The 14,713-nt window shown below is 40.3% G+C and overlaps 2 protein-coding genes across 2 annotated transcripts in view; one reads left to right on the top strand and one right to left on the bottom strand.

The window, feature by feature from the left end:
- Window positions 1-14,713, top strand: part of ADAMTSL1 (ADAMTS like 1) — an 898,927-nt gene that overhangs the window by 844,129 nt on the left and 40,085 nt on the right. The window contains exon 24 of the mRNA XM_012813071.2: window positions 3,157-3,291. Coding sequence (XP_012668525.2) covers window positions 3,157-3,291 — 135 coding nt within the window. The remainder of the gene's footprint in view (window positions 1-3,156; window positions 3,292-14,713) is intronic.
- On the bottom strand, window positions 8,149-9,427 carry LOC105888269 (cystathionine gamma-lyase-like). Its single transcript, XM_012813083.2, is given in 2 exon segments — window positions 8,149-8,896; window positions 8,899-9,427. Coding segments are annotated over 2 exon segments (1,215 nt in total). The 3' UTR covers window positions 8,149-8,210.

The raw sequence follows: 14,713 nt of genomic DNA, 5'->3' as shown, positions 1-14,713 counted from the left end.
TCACATCGCTGGGAGGGAGAGGGGATCAAATAGAGGTAACACTCCTTCTGTGTGAAGGACTTCTTTGAGAATCATATTTAAAACTATGGATGTCCTCCTTTAGAAAAATCCATGCATGTAAAATTTTTCACATAATCCCAGGAAATTTGTAGTCTACCTCCACATACACCACCCCAACATAAGAACCCTTGATTAAAGAATCTAGCATGGTTCCTGGAATAAAATAGGTACTTCAAAATGACAATTTCTGAGACACCATCTGCCACCTGATACTGCCCAGTCCTGGACTCAGCCATGTTGCAAGCTGTAGCCCTTGGTGCCCCCTGGACTTGAGACACTTTTCTTCCCCAATGAGTCTGTGGGTTGGTAGGATGGTGTAAAAAAGAAAAAGGAAAAAAATGTGTTTTTTTCTCTTAAAAAAGAAAAAAAGGAATTATTCATGCACTTATACTATCTTTCTTACCAAGAGAAAGTTGTCATTCTGAGAAAAAAAGGGAAAAATGTGAGAAATAATAATTATATGCCACACACACATGTACATACACGTACGTTGTGGGCTTCCCCCAGGGAAAAATAATTCAAGTTTATACTTCTGTTTTCACACCCAGAGCCACGTATACACCAACACATAGGTTCATTAGCTCCTACCCACTCCAATTTCAGAGGCCCAGATGGGTTTTCATCTCACTGGTGGCAGCAGAAACCTCCACCCATCTTAGGAAGCCACAGAAAATTGGCTCAGAGAAAGATGTCATTATTTTGCATTGGGTTTCATCCAGCTGAGCTGCTAGTGTGGAGCCCAGAGCTCAGGGACTATTGCCCCACACTGAGTTATGGTCTTTTCCTCCCTATAACCCTACCTCGTTGCCTCTGCTAACAGAGATGAAAGCCAAAGAGATGTGGCTGACACCGTGGCTTCCCCAATGAAGTGTGTCGGTTTCATGGGCCTGTTCTTAACTGCGACTCTAATACCATGTGTTAGAACATGGTGTTTGAAGAACATGAAGCCTTCCCAATTTTAATCATATTTGATGGGGGAAAAAATTACTATTAAGACTACTCTGAAGTTTAGGGCTTTTCTGGATCAGAAGTCTTGGTTTTTTAATGAAACTTTATTAAGATTTTAATAGGTAATTTAAGAACATAGAAGTAATGTCTCTCTTTTTTAATCAGCAAAAATGTGGCTTAATTTTTAAAAGGGCCAGTTCATGTGTACAGCTGAGATTTCAAGCCAAGTTCTATGACTTAACCTCTACCATGAGGACTTGAAGTGTAAAGAGGCAGACTTTCATTCACATATTCATGTGGTCATCGGATGAATATTCATTAAGTGTCGCCACTACTGTTGCTGACATAAAATTCCTTGTCAGCTGCACGCTGGTAGTTTTAGGGGAAAAATAAGAGGTGACCTCTACTCTTGGAGAATTTACAGTTTCCAAGGGACGATTAAATGGTCATGCACCAAAGAAGCAAAGTGCTGGAGAAGTTGTCAGGACTTTAGGAGGAACCAATGTTTGGTCCGAGAGCTGCTTGTTGTGCAGATGGGACGGACATAGCCTTTCCCTTTTGGTTTGGCAAAAGCCTCTGGAGTTTCAAGAGGAAATAATTAAGAAGAGGAAGAAGAGAGACTAGGTGTGAGTAAACTGCAACCATCAATTCCTAAAATCGTAATATTCCAGGGTAGAAAGAATTCTTGTAAAGGAACCTCATTTTATAGATAGGAAAACTAAGACTCAGAGGGATTAAGGTACTGGCCAAATTGGTAATGACAGAAGGAATGAGGGTTCCTGAACTCAGGCATCATGGTGTTTTTGCCTATACTATACAAAGAGGGTTTTTTATGTTATGTTGTGTGTCACACACTTACATCTCAAGTTCATTACATTTCTATTCAATGGTCTTTGACAGTCAAAGACTGAAAAGCTATTTATTTCTGAAGTGGACTTAGGAACCATCATGACTTATTTATTTGCATATTAACAAGTGCCTAGTAAGGTGCCAAGCATATGCTAGGGCCCTCACTAAATGGTGTTAAAAGGACCATCATCCCAAGAGCAATGCCCCTGCTCTTGGGACTCATGGTCCCCCACCCCCCACACCAAGTGCTCTGGAGAAGAGGCTGGGGCCACCTTGGGAGTCCTGCCAGAGGTCCAGGAAGAGGTGGGGTTGAAGGGATTCTGTTTCTTTTCCAGAATAATCTTGGATTATACCACCACTAAGTTCACTAGGTGAACTTGCCTCTTTATTTGTCAGGTAGAAATGATAAGCGACTGTATTTCCTATTTTTGTCACTTTTAGCCCTAACTGGTTAATTATGCCCTCTGATGCCTTTAACCCTGACTCCTTGTGAGATTTTAAATAACAAAGCATCCCGTAGTAACCTTCTCTTACTGCCCTGCTTGATCTGGGTCCTATTTAGGTGTAAAAACCCATACCACAAAGCAAATTTTCTTCTTCTTTTTTTTTTTTTTTTTATTGAATGGTAACTGTGTACATTGATGCACTTTGGGGGTACAGTGTGGTGTTTTCATACACAATCCAAGACACTTCCATCAAACTGGTTAACATAGCCTTCATGTAACTTTCTTAGTTATTATGTCAAAACATTCATATTCTACTCATAGAAAGATTCACAAAGCAAATTTTCAACTTTACAACTGAGCCTTTTTCTTCATAGAAAAGGAGTCATTTTAAGTAAGAAATTCCTATGCTATGTCCCTATCTGTGGGGACAATAACAAAGTGTCTCACTCTAAAGGATGCTATAAGCATTCAATAAAAATCTACCAAAAAATATTTAGCACAAAACGTGGTACATATAGTATGTGCTAAAGTTGGCTTTAAAAAAAAAAGTCTTTATGATATGGTTTAACTTACCTACAAATTTATAGAGATCCAATGGTACTGTGGTATCAATTGAGGAATTCCTGAATTAATATGCCGGGTTCTTATTATTTCAGGTATCAAATACCCACCTTAAGTTCGAAATTCAGGCTCACCTTGGTAGGCACTCCTGTATAGGAAAAGTGATGTTAAAGGTAACAGAAGTAATTCCTGTCTTACGTACATACACACGCGTGCACATACCATCCCCTCCCTCTTTCCCTAACACAGCCTGTGTGCTCTAACCTGCCTGACACCATCTGCCTTCTCACAGATCCCCCTCAAGTCCCCACACAGTTGGAAGACATCAAGGCCTTGCTCTCAGCCACTGGACCGAACCTTCCTTCAGTGCTGACGTCTCCTCTGGGAACACAGCTGGTCCTGGATCCTGGGAATTCCGCTCTCCTTGGTGAGTCCAACCCTCTGAAACATTGGGCAGAAATCCAAGGCTGGACAGGATTTATGGATGGGTGACTGCTTGCAGATGGGAGGGAGGCAGCAACAGGAGGTGGCCAACAGGAAATCACTAAATTGCCTACAGAATCCAGACTCACCAGTGGAAACTTGGCTGACTTTCCATGTGAGGTGAGTGTAGTTCTTAGTCTGGACTCTATAGCTTGTCTAGATTCCAATCTATGGCCCCTTTCTGAATCTTCCTGGGCTCTTGCCAGTCTATATCCTCTCAATCAGATTGAAACTTTGAGAAAGACACAGCAGTAAAGAATGGCCCCTGTATCTTCTCTCCCCTTGCTAACCATTCCCTAGTACTCTCCCATGACCTTTTCCTACCAAACTAGAGCTATATTCAACTTCCAAGGAGAGAGTTGCAACATCAGCACCTTCCAAAAGCCAGACTATTCCCTTGAGGCCAGATTTCTACCAACCCAGACAGACAGCTCAAGGCAAATGTTTAAATAATTTTACCAGCTACAGGTACAACCTCCCTAGTGTCTATCACCTAGTGCCTTCACCAACTTATTGGACGTGCTCTACAACCCCCTCTACCAGAGGGCAGAACCCATGTTTGCCCTCTGGTATTGGGGGTTGTAGAAGACATCCACATCCTGTGGCCCTCACACCAGAATCACAGAGATGCCAGAGGAACCTTCACACATGACACCTGGAGATGGTCAGGGTGGAAGGGAAGAATTCTTCCTTACAAAAGCCTGAAGAAAAAGAGGCTTAGGGTGGCGCCTATGGCTCAAAGGAGTAGGGTGCCGGCCCCATATGCTGGAGGTGCTGGGTTCAAACCCAGCCCCAGCCAAAAACTGCAAAAAAAAAAAAAAAAAATGAGGCTTATGCATACACAGAGGCAAGGTGTACATGAGAAATCTCTGTAGCTTCTTCTTAAATGTGCTGTGAACCTAGGACCTAAAAGTCCTCTTTTTTTTTTATTAAGTCATTCATACATAGATCATAAATACATTTATGCCATCATAGGATTCAACATGTTGATTATTTGTACAAATTGGAATGCTTACATCCTACTAAACAAGGTAGCCTTCACCACTTTTACCCAATTATAGGATTAAGACATTTATGCTGTACACCTGATAGATCCAACTTGTACTTCAATATGCTCCATAGGTGTGGTCCCCCTACCAAGCCTCCCTCTACTGACCCACCCCCCTCCCCTTCCCTCCTTCATCCCAGTCTATAGTTGTGTTTCATTTTTCATATGCATGTGTGAGTGATCGTAAATTGGTTTCACAGTAGTACTGAGTACATTGGGTATTTTTTTTTGCATTCCTGAGATACTTTACTAAGAAGGATATTTTCCAGCTCCATCAATGTAAACATAAAAGAAGTAAAGTCTCCATTTATTTTAATGCTGCATAGTATTCCATGGTATACATATACCACAATTTATTAATCCATTCATGGATCGATGGGCACTTGGGCTTCTTCCATGACTTGGCAATTATGAATTGAGCTGCAATGAACAATCTGGTGCAAATATCTTTATTGCCAAATGGTTTTTGGTCCTTTGGATATACACCTAGAAGAGGAATTGCAGGATCAAACAGCAGGTCTATATTTGGATCCCTGAGTGTTCTCCAAACTTCCCCTTCCAAAAGGAACATTCTAGCTTGCATTCCCATCAGCAGTGCAGAAGTGTTCCCTTTTCTCCACATCCATGCCAACATCTGTAGTTTTGGAATTTTGTGATGTGGGCTACTCTTACTGGAGTTAGATGGTATCTCAGAATAGTTTTTGTTTGCATTTCTCTGATGATTAATGATGATGAGCATTTTTTCATATGTCTGTAGTAAAAGTCCTCTTCTTAAAAAAAAAAAAAAAATCCTACAAAATGGGCAAGAAATCTTCCTAACTCTATGGGACCCACAAATGTTGGTAGTGGTAGCAAGAATTATTACATGGCCCAAAGTTTAAGGTTTTTCTCACAGGAGGCAAAGGAGGTCATGTTGGTGATTACTTATCAACATGGCCACTGGGCCTGGTATCTATAGGATTAGAGCACAGAAAGATTACCTTCATTTTCATTATTGTCTGAAGCCAGCGAAGAATCTTCATAACATATCAGCATATGGGAAAAGCTTATGATTTCTCTATTTGGGTATAAGACACAGATAAAGTAACAAGCAGAAGTGTTCTGTTCCCCATAACTTACACAAGCTTGGCGTTGTGATTTTTCACATCATGGTGATCAGAATAAATACAAGTTTCATATTGTATGTTTTCTTTGGCTCAAAAGCAATAAACTTAACCCAAATTAAATATATGGATTGTGAACTTCTTTATTTTAGAGTCTCACTATGAGAAATTCCCATTGCTGTTGATCATAGCCTAGTCACTAGCAGGGTGAATACCAAATTGTTTATTTTCAAGTTCAATAACTCATTTGGGTCACTCAGGTGGGGTTCAGCATGCTGAAAACGTTAACCTGCTCATATTTTTCCATGATAGTTTTACTTTCTTTCTCCCTTATTCTGGAATAACATTTTGTTTCATTTTAGCCATGGGCAATAAGAATTTATTGTGCTTTATGCTGCTGCATTCCATTGCTAGTTTATGATGCTTTGTTACCTGAGGCTGGTATTTAAATCTAACAGTTAAGAGACACCTTAATATCCCAGTCCACATCCAGACTGCTCCATCTGAATGAGACAGTGAGTCAGTATTCATAAAGCCCCTGAATGTAGCTGCCTGGGACAAGTGGACTCTCATGGTGAATGTCAGTGTCAAGCTAGCGCTATAGAACCAGCCAACATTGGAGATGAATTAGAGAATGCTGTCAGCATCAGGCTCTGAGAAGTAGGTTATTTGAGACAGTCCAGACCCTCACTATGATGCCTTAGAGCTGAGCACTGAAGGGTAGGTGAGATTCAAACAGACAGAAAGGAAGAGAAATGGGCACTCAAGGTGAAGAAAATGCCATGAGCCCAGAGATGAAGGCATGTGAGATATGGATCAGATGTCTGTTCAGAAACAGCTAGAAAGCACCAGGATTTAAGACTATTGACAGGCAGCTAAACTAGATAGAAACTAGGGTATCAAAATGAAAAGGCAGAACTTACCTGCTTAGATTTGACTCAGACCCTAACCCCAGAGATTCTAATGCCCACTCTCCATTCTGGGCTTCCCCAGCAAGGGACTCATCCTGGGCTATTAGTCCAGTTGCTGCCATTTGGTTAGACTCCTATAGGGGCCCTTTCAGACCACAGGCTTTGAGTATTGGAAATAAGCCAGAGAGGCTAAAGAGGAGGTTTTGTGTAGGGCTGCTAAGAAATTATAATAGTAAGTGGTGTCAAATTGTGGAGGACCTTAAATTTAATTTTTTTTATTGTTTCAGGTTAATTTGAGGGTACAAAGAATTAGGTTACAGGGTTTGCATTTTTTAGGTAGAGTCTCTCCCCTAACATTGTGCCCATTAAGTGGGACCACATCATTCCCCTCACTCCTCCCCTCTCCCCACTCCTTCATTCCCTCACCCCCCAACTTGAATTGATTTGAGTTTTTCTTTTATGTGGGCACGTATTAGATTATTTCCTGGCTTCCTATTAGTATTTAGTACATAGGATTCTTGCTCTTCCATTCTTCTGATACTTTACTAAGAAGAATATGTTACAACTCCATCCAGGTAAATACAAAAGATGTAAAGTCTCCATCTTTTTATGGCTGAATAGTATTCCATGGTATATACATATACCACAGTTTGTTAATCCACTCCTGGGTTGGTGAGCATGTAGGCTGTTTCCACATTTTGGTGATTGTAAATTGAGCTGCAGCAAACAATCTACACAGATGTCCTTATGGTAAAATGGTTGTTTTTCTTCTTGGTAGATGCCTACTGGGATTGTAGGATCAAATGGGAGGTCTAATTTGAGTTCTTGGAGGATTCTCTATACTTCTTTCCAAACAGGCTATATTAGTTTACTGACCCACCAGCAGAATAAAAGTGTTCCCTTTTCTTCACATCCATGCCAGCATCTACAACTTTGGGACTTTGTGATCAGCTATTCTCACTAAGGTTACATAATATCTCAGGGTGGTTTTGATTTGCATTTCTCTGATAATCAGGGACAATGAGCATTTTTTCAAATGTTTGTTAGCCATTCATCTGCCTTCCTCAGAGAAGGTTCTGTTCATGTCTCTTGCCCAATGGTAGATGGGATTGTTTGCTCTTGATGGCTGCTGAAGCCTTTATTATAAAATCTTCCCCAGTCCAACATCATCAAGAGTTTGTCCCACACTTTCTTCTAAGAATTTATCATTTCATGTCTTAGATTTAAATCTTATCCATCTTGAGTCATTTTTTTTTCCATTTCATAATTAAATTTATTTTTAAAAATATATCTAGTACAACCTTAAATCAGTAGAATTTCACAGTAGACTTTTCAAGTATTTGATTTTTGGCTTATGGTAATTAAGTGTAAATCATTGCTTTCAATGATGTCATCAACAATATGCAAAAATCACACTTGATTTCAGAATGTCCATTTAATAATGAAATCCTTCATAAAACATCAAAAATGAATTAGCATTATATTATAAACATGATCAAAATAAGTCTTAGAATATGAAAAAAAGAACGTGATCCAAAGAGCAGCACAAGTCTCTCCTCTTCCAGAGCCAAGTGAATAGAAACTTAACACAGGGAAATTAACAGACCTGCCCTGTGGATTCAACAAGATGCACAGAAACTGTTGTTGACAGGGATGGTCCTAAGCGTCACAGTCATGAAAGGTAATGAGGTGCCTTGAAATTTTCATTCGAAAATTTTGTGAAAGCCCATTAATTGTCCATTACATTATTCAGAAGATTTCATCTTCCCAGGAAGTAGCTTTTAATCGCCATTCTGGAATACTATTTGAGACTTCCAGTTGGAGGGTGTGCTGCCTTCAGAGCTTGGTCTAGATTCTCAAGAAGATTTTTTTCATCCTCCAAACCCAGGGAGAGTTGAATTAGCATGTCACTAATTCCAAGGAGATCTCTGTCCTTCTTTAACACAGATGCGTGAGTCATGATAACAGTAAGCTCAACAAGACTTTCGAATCCTCCCAAACTCTCAGCCAGAATAAATAACTTTAGGTTCTTGAGGAAAGTCTCTGCATCCTGGAGAGTGCCCTTGATATAAAACGTGACCATCCCCATGCAGCCTGAGCACTGATGCTTTGCCAACTCTTGCTGAGGATGAGAGGGCAGCCCAGGAGAAATGACCTTTTCTACCCAAGGATTAGATTCCAAGAACCGGGCAACCACCATCCCATTTTGGAAATGCTTCTTCATTCAGACCTGGAGCATCTTCAGACCTCGATTGCACAGGTAACAGTCAAAGGGAGATGGAACTGTGCCAAGAGAATTCTGTAAGAAGCAAAGCCTGTCATGGAGGCTCTCAGAGTTCATGGACACCAAGCCAAACACAACGTCACTGTGGCCATTCATGTACTTGGTTACAGAGCACATGCAAATATCAGCTCCCAGAGCCAAAGGCCTCTGGAAATATGCCAACATAAAAGTGTTATCCACAACCATGATAATGTCTCCGTGCTATGGACGATGTGTGCACAGGCTTCAATGTCGATCATCTTTAGGCTGGGGTTTGTGGGGGTTTTGAGGCAAACAAGCTTGGTTTCTGGTATAATTGCTGCCACTAGCAGTTTGGTTTTGGAACAATCAACAAAAGAAATTTGTAATCCAAATTCAGATGCCACCTTCCTGAAGTACCTGTTCGTACCTCCATACACATGATCCATACAAATCACGTGGTCTCCTGCTTTCAGTAGATGGGTGATGGTTAGAGTGGCTGCCAAACCTGAAGCAAAGGCCAAACGGTATTTTGCCCCATCCAAGGCTGCCACTGCTTTTTCTAAGCAATTCCAAGTTGGATTTCCAGAATGGCTATATTCAAAACCCAAGTGTTGGCCTGGCGCCCCTTGCTTGAACATGCTGGCCATTGAGATGGGAGGCACCACAGCCGGGGAGGTCCACTGATCTGGATCCTGGCCCGCATGGATGGCCTGGGTGGTGAAACACTGGAAGCTAGGCAGGAAACCATCAAAGGAGGCATCTTTTTTCTGCATGCTGAACTGTGAAAAGAGACCAGAAAACAGCGAAGGTAGATCTAGGAAACTGGTGGCTGGAAAGAGGCAGAGGGATCAGGTGAAAGGGAGCAGAGTTATGAGGGAAGAGGCGACAGCGAGCACACCAAGCCTGTCACCCCAACTCCCGGGCTGAGACTTTATTCCTTGAGTCAATTTTTATAAGTGATGAAAGGTGTGGGTCAAGTTTCAGTCTTTTACATGTGGTTATCCAGTTCTCCCAGCACCATTTATTGAATAGGAATTCTTTTCCCCACTGTATGCTTTTATTTGGTTTTTCAAAGATCAAATGGCACCTACAGACTGGTTTTATCTATTTGTTTCTATTCTGTTTCCTATGTCTATGTCTCTATTTTTGTGCCAAGACCATGCTGTTTTAATTACTATAGACTTGTAATATAGCCTGAAGTCTGGTAGGGGGATTCCTCTAGTTTTGTTTTTATTACTAAGAATAGCCTTGGCTTTATGGGTTTTTTAATGGTTGTACACAGAACAAAGTACTATTTTTTCCAGTTCTTTAAAGTATAATTTAGGTATTTTAATGGGGATTACACTGAATCTGTAGAGTGCTTTGTATAGAATAGACATTTTAACAATGTTGATTTTTCCCAGCCATGAGCAGGGTATGTTCTTACATTTGTTAATGTCTTCTGCTATTTCTTTTCTTAGGGTTTCATAATTCTCTTTGTAAAGATCCTTCACCACTTTTGTTAGGTATATTCCTAAGTATTTCATTTTCTTTGAAGCTGCTGTGAAGGGAATTTTATCTTTGATTTGCTTCTCAACCTGGCTGTTATTGGCATATACAAAGGCTACTGATTTGCAGACATTGATTTTATGTCCTGAGACATTACTGTATTTTTTGATCACTTCCAGGAGTTTTGTGGTTGAGTCTCTGGGGGTTTCTAAGTATAAGATCATCAGCAAAGAGCAAGAGTTTAACATCCTCTGCTCCCATTTGGATACCTTCATATCCTTCTCTTGCTTGATTGCATTGGCTAGAACTTTTAGCACTATGTTGAATAATAGTGGCAATAGTGGATGGACTTCCTTGTGTGGTTCCAGTTCTAAGTGCAAAAGCTTTAGGGCCTTGAATTTTAGACTCAGGAAGTAGATTTACCATGTGGACAATGGCAACAAACCTTTAGAGGGTTTTTAAGTAGGAGACTGATACATTAAAAGTAATGTTTGAGAATAATTCGTCAGACAGTCAGTAGGGACAATGGATAGTGAGAGAGATTTGATGAAAAAAACCTTATTTTGAGGCCAACATATTCTAGACTAAGATGGAAATTCATGGCAAAGACATCGTTGATCACTCCTCCCATAGCTATGACATCTCTAATCAATCATGACACTCCTTTCACTCTCAGCCAGGCATCGCTAGGAATTCATCTTAACATTCCTAGCAAATCAGGTGGCAGCTGATATACAGGATAAAAGCCATTTGCCAACCCCGTTGAGGCCAGTAAATGGTGAGATTCCAGTATATGTTTTCTTCCATGTAAGTCACCTGGCTGTAACAGATTCAATGAACTTCATGATGCTGGGGCACATGGGCACCTTGGTCCTCATGTTTTCATGGAAGAAAGAGAAGGGAGATTTGGGGTTTTTAAAGCCACATATCAGAGCTAACTCTTCATTAGGACATGAGTGTTGAACTTCCTAGTAGGTGAATCTATTCCAGAAATATTTAATTTAATTATCAGACCCAGAAGAAATGTTGATGGAGCAACAAATGCATAGACCCATCTTGGCCTTACTTTACATAACTATAAAATGAAAACTTGGAAATAGTGAGTCCTCATTGCTCTCACACTCCTGACTTTATAGCTTAGACATAGAACATGCCCATTGGAGGCTCCATTATGCGGAGTAGACCCAACCTAACTGGGTTCATTGTCTTAGGTAAGATAAGTGCTAATATTTTTTTGAAGTATTTGGCCAGGGCTGGGTTTGAACCCACCACCTCATGGGGCCAGGGCCCTACTCCTTTGAGCCACAGGCACCACTCAACAAGTGCTAATAATTTTAATCCTTATTTATAGCTATTCTTTTTGCAAGAAGTCCAAAACTGTGCCAACTGCTCTGGAGGGCAAGCCAGTGCCCATGCCACCACTGTTGGTGGTCCAGGCCCAAATAATCCCCACAGGGCTCCATCTACAGAGCAGCAGCATTCCGGCCTCCCTGCAGCACCTAAGCCTTTTTGTAGACTTCTGTTAAATATTATTTTTGGCCACTAAGGTCCAAGACTAATATTTCTCACAGTATCATTTATAGGGCATTAAAACTGATATTTTTTTGAAAAATAACTTTTATTGGAATTTCATTATAAGAGCAATATATCTTCATTGTAGAACAATTAAACGTAGAGAGGAAAACAGAAGAAAATGAAAATTATGTATAATCACCTAGCCCAATACAAATACCTTTTACCTAGACATTAATATACAAGTTATGCATACCTTTTGTCTAAAATGAAATATATTCTATCTACTGCTTATAAGCTTTTTCACCTAATAGTATATAATAAACATCTTTATATGTCTCTAATCTTCTACAATTTCATTTTGAATGGATGTGTTCATAGACAGGAGTTGCTGTATCTTATTCTACCAATTCATCACATTACATGTTCTTTACAATATTTTGCTATTATTTAAAAAAATAAATGTGATGAATACTCTTATTTCTCAATTCTCGTGTGCATTCCTATGTACTTAGGATCAATTCCCAGAAGTAAATTATGTCAAGAGCTTTGTATATCTTAGGTTTTTGCTATGTATTGTCAAATTGCCCTCCAATGAAGTTTTACTACTTTATTTGCCCACTAGCATCATGTGAGAGTCCCATTTCCCCAAAAAGTTACCACACTAGGTGTGACCAAGAGTTTTGCCATTTTCATTGCTGAACACACAATATCATAAAATACAATACAAAAAAAAGCATAAAACATTTTTTTCCTTCAAATATATGATTTTTAAAAATTAAGGGTTTTAACATGTTTATCAGTTATTTATGAATTGGCTATTTAGGTCCTTTGGTCATTTTTTTATATTTATCTTTTTTATTGATTTGTAAAATACATATTTATACATTTATGTTTGACATATTTGGTAATTTGATAGTGGATAGTCAATATATATAATATTTAAAATCTAAAATTGTATGTTTTAATCTATGTACACACCTGTGAAACCATCACCACCGTCAACATAATAAACATTCATCATCTCCAAAAGTGACCTTGTACTGCTCTGTAATCGTTCCCTCCCCCACCTACATCCTCAGTATCTAGAATAATGCCTGGTGTGCAGTAAATACATGCTCAATAAATCTTTCTTGAATGAATAAATGAGGACTGGGTTTGTGCTTATCTTATTTACTATGTATATCTGGCTCTTAGCACAGTGCGTGGCACATAGTAGGCCCTCAATAAATATTTGCTGAATGAGTAAATGGACCTACCTTTGAGACAAGGCCTTCTTAGGCCCTTTATCAGGAATTTGAACTTTGAATATTAATATTTATTCAACTGCCCTCTGTTACACTCTCCTACTTTGAGAGATTTACATGTAAACACTGTTTGTGAGCTCCACTTTTAGAGTCCAGAGCTGGGGCACCTGTATTCCAGCAATAGGCCACTCCCCAGTACTAAGGCACCCACTCCTGTACAGAGAGTGGATTCTAGAGGTGACACTTAGAGTCTGGTGGAAAAGTAATTTAAGTGAAAGGAACATGATGGAAAGGGGACAAGCCAGGTGCTCTGGGGCATGTGACATGATGGCTCCCTCATCTCAACATGAGCAAGGTTTCTGTCTGGAAAAGAATGTCTGGGCAAGACTTGAAGACTGTGTAGAAGTTACCCAGGTGAGGAGAGGGGACAAACATTCTAAGAACAGGAACCAGCAGAGGTTTGGGGAAAGAAAACAGAGCCTTTGAGGAATCTTTCTAGTCAAAACTAAAGGTAGTGGCCTTCCAGGCTGAGTAGGGAAGTGGGCTCAATGCTGGTACTCTGTAAGTTGTGGGGACAATTTTGCACTTTGCCCTAAGTGCAATGCAGTCTTTGAATGGAGAGAGACAGCATCTGACTTGTCTTTTGAAAAGCTTATTCTGGCTGGTGTGTAGAAGATGGGGGAGATAAGATGAGTACACTGTAGCTGTCTCAGTATTCCAAGTCACTGCGGGTTACCATGGCTTAGACTGGAGAGGTGGAAAATGAAACGAAGTGAATGATCTTGGGGTATGTAAGTGGTAACATTGATGGTACTTGATAAATACATCGATGTGGGAAGGGAATTACCATCCATAGGGCCAAGAGGGTCTTAAAAGCTTCGGATAGATGTTTTAGTTTTTTCTCATGGAAGCTCTGACATACTTCCTGTATGGTCAAATTCCAGACCACTCAAGCCAAGATTTTAGAATAAAATAGAGAACTACATAGGTGTGCAGCTGCAGAAAGTGTAGCTACAAGGAGAAGGATAGTGCATACCTTCTGTTGCTAAGTTGCGCCTCAATCCCGTGACATACACTTGCTCAGACTCTCCTAGATTCTGGTCCTATGCTCTTCCCTCAGTTTTTGAGCTCAGAAGAGACAGAAAAGTTGGCAATAAGTGTGAAAAAACCTCTACAGAGTTGCAGAGGAAGCCAAAGGGAGCAGAGGAAGGAGGACAGGATTCCTTTCTATAGTGAAGGGGAAATCAGCGAGGGTTTAACAGAGAAACTACTCAAGCTCAGTCTTGATGGATGAGTCAAAGTTTTGCGAGTACTGATACAATAGACATCTCCTTACTGAGTTCCTTTGATATTCCACGTGCCACTGGAGCCTAGAATAAGAGGAATGGGTGGTGCCTGCATGGGAAGGAGCTTCCAATTTAAAATTAGATAGGCCAGAGAGAGGGCTTTCCCAGAAAGCAGTCCTTGAGTAAGGACATGAACAGGAGCTACAGAGCCTTGCATGTGTTTTCAGGAAGAAAATAGAGGAACTTCCCAGCACGGGAAGAGCCAGGATAGGATTCATGAGGCAGGAACAAGCCTCATGAGCGCCACTGAGGCCAGAGTGGAGCCATGGAGTGAGTACAGGGAACACGGGAAAATCAAGGAGGCAACAAGGCAAAAGGCAGATTGTGTAAGGCCTTGTAAATGGTCAAATTAAAACAACAGTGAGAGAAAAATCTATAAATGCCCGAATTTATAAACAGACTCAGTATTGCATTGAACATCATGGGCTTTTCCAGGATTAGGCGAGGGCAGGCAGAAGTGATTTCT

The sequence above is a fragment of the Otolemur garnettii genome, unplaced genomic scaffold, assembly GCF_000181295.1.
Source record: "Otolemur garnettii isolate 467f Iridium unplaced genomic scaffold, OtoGar3 scaffold00006, whole genome shotgun sequence".
NCBI classification, from domain to species: domain Eukaryota; kingdom Metazoa; phylum Chordata; class Mammalia; order Primates; family Galagidae; genus Otolemur; species Otolemur garnettii.
Note: the sequence above shows the minus strand (reverse complement) of the source record. Positions and strands in the feature narration are given on the sequence as shown.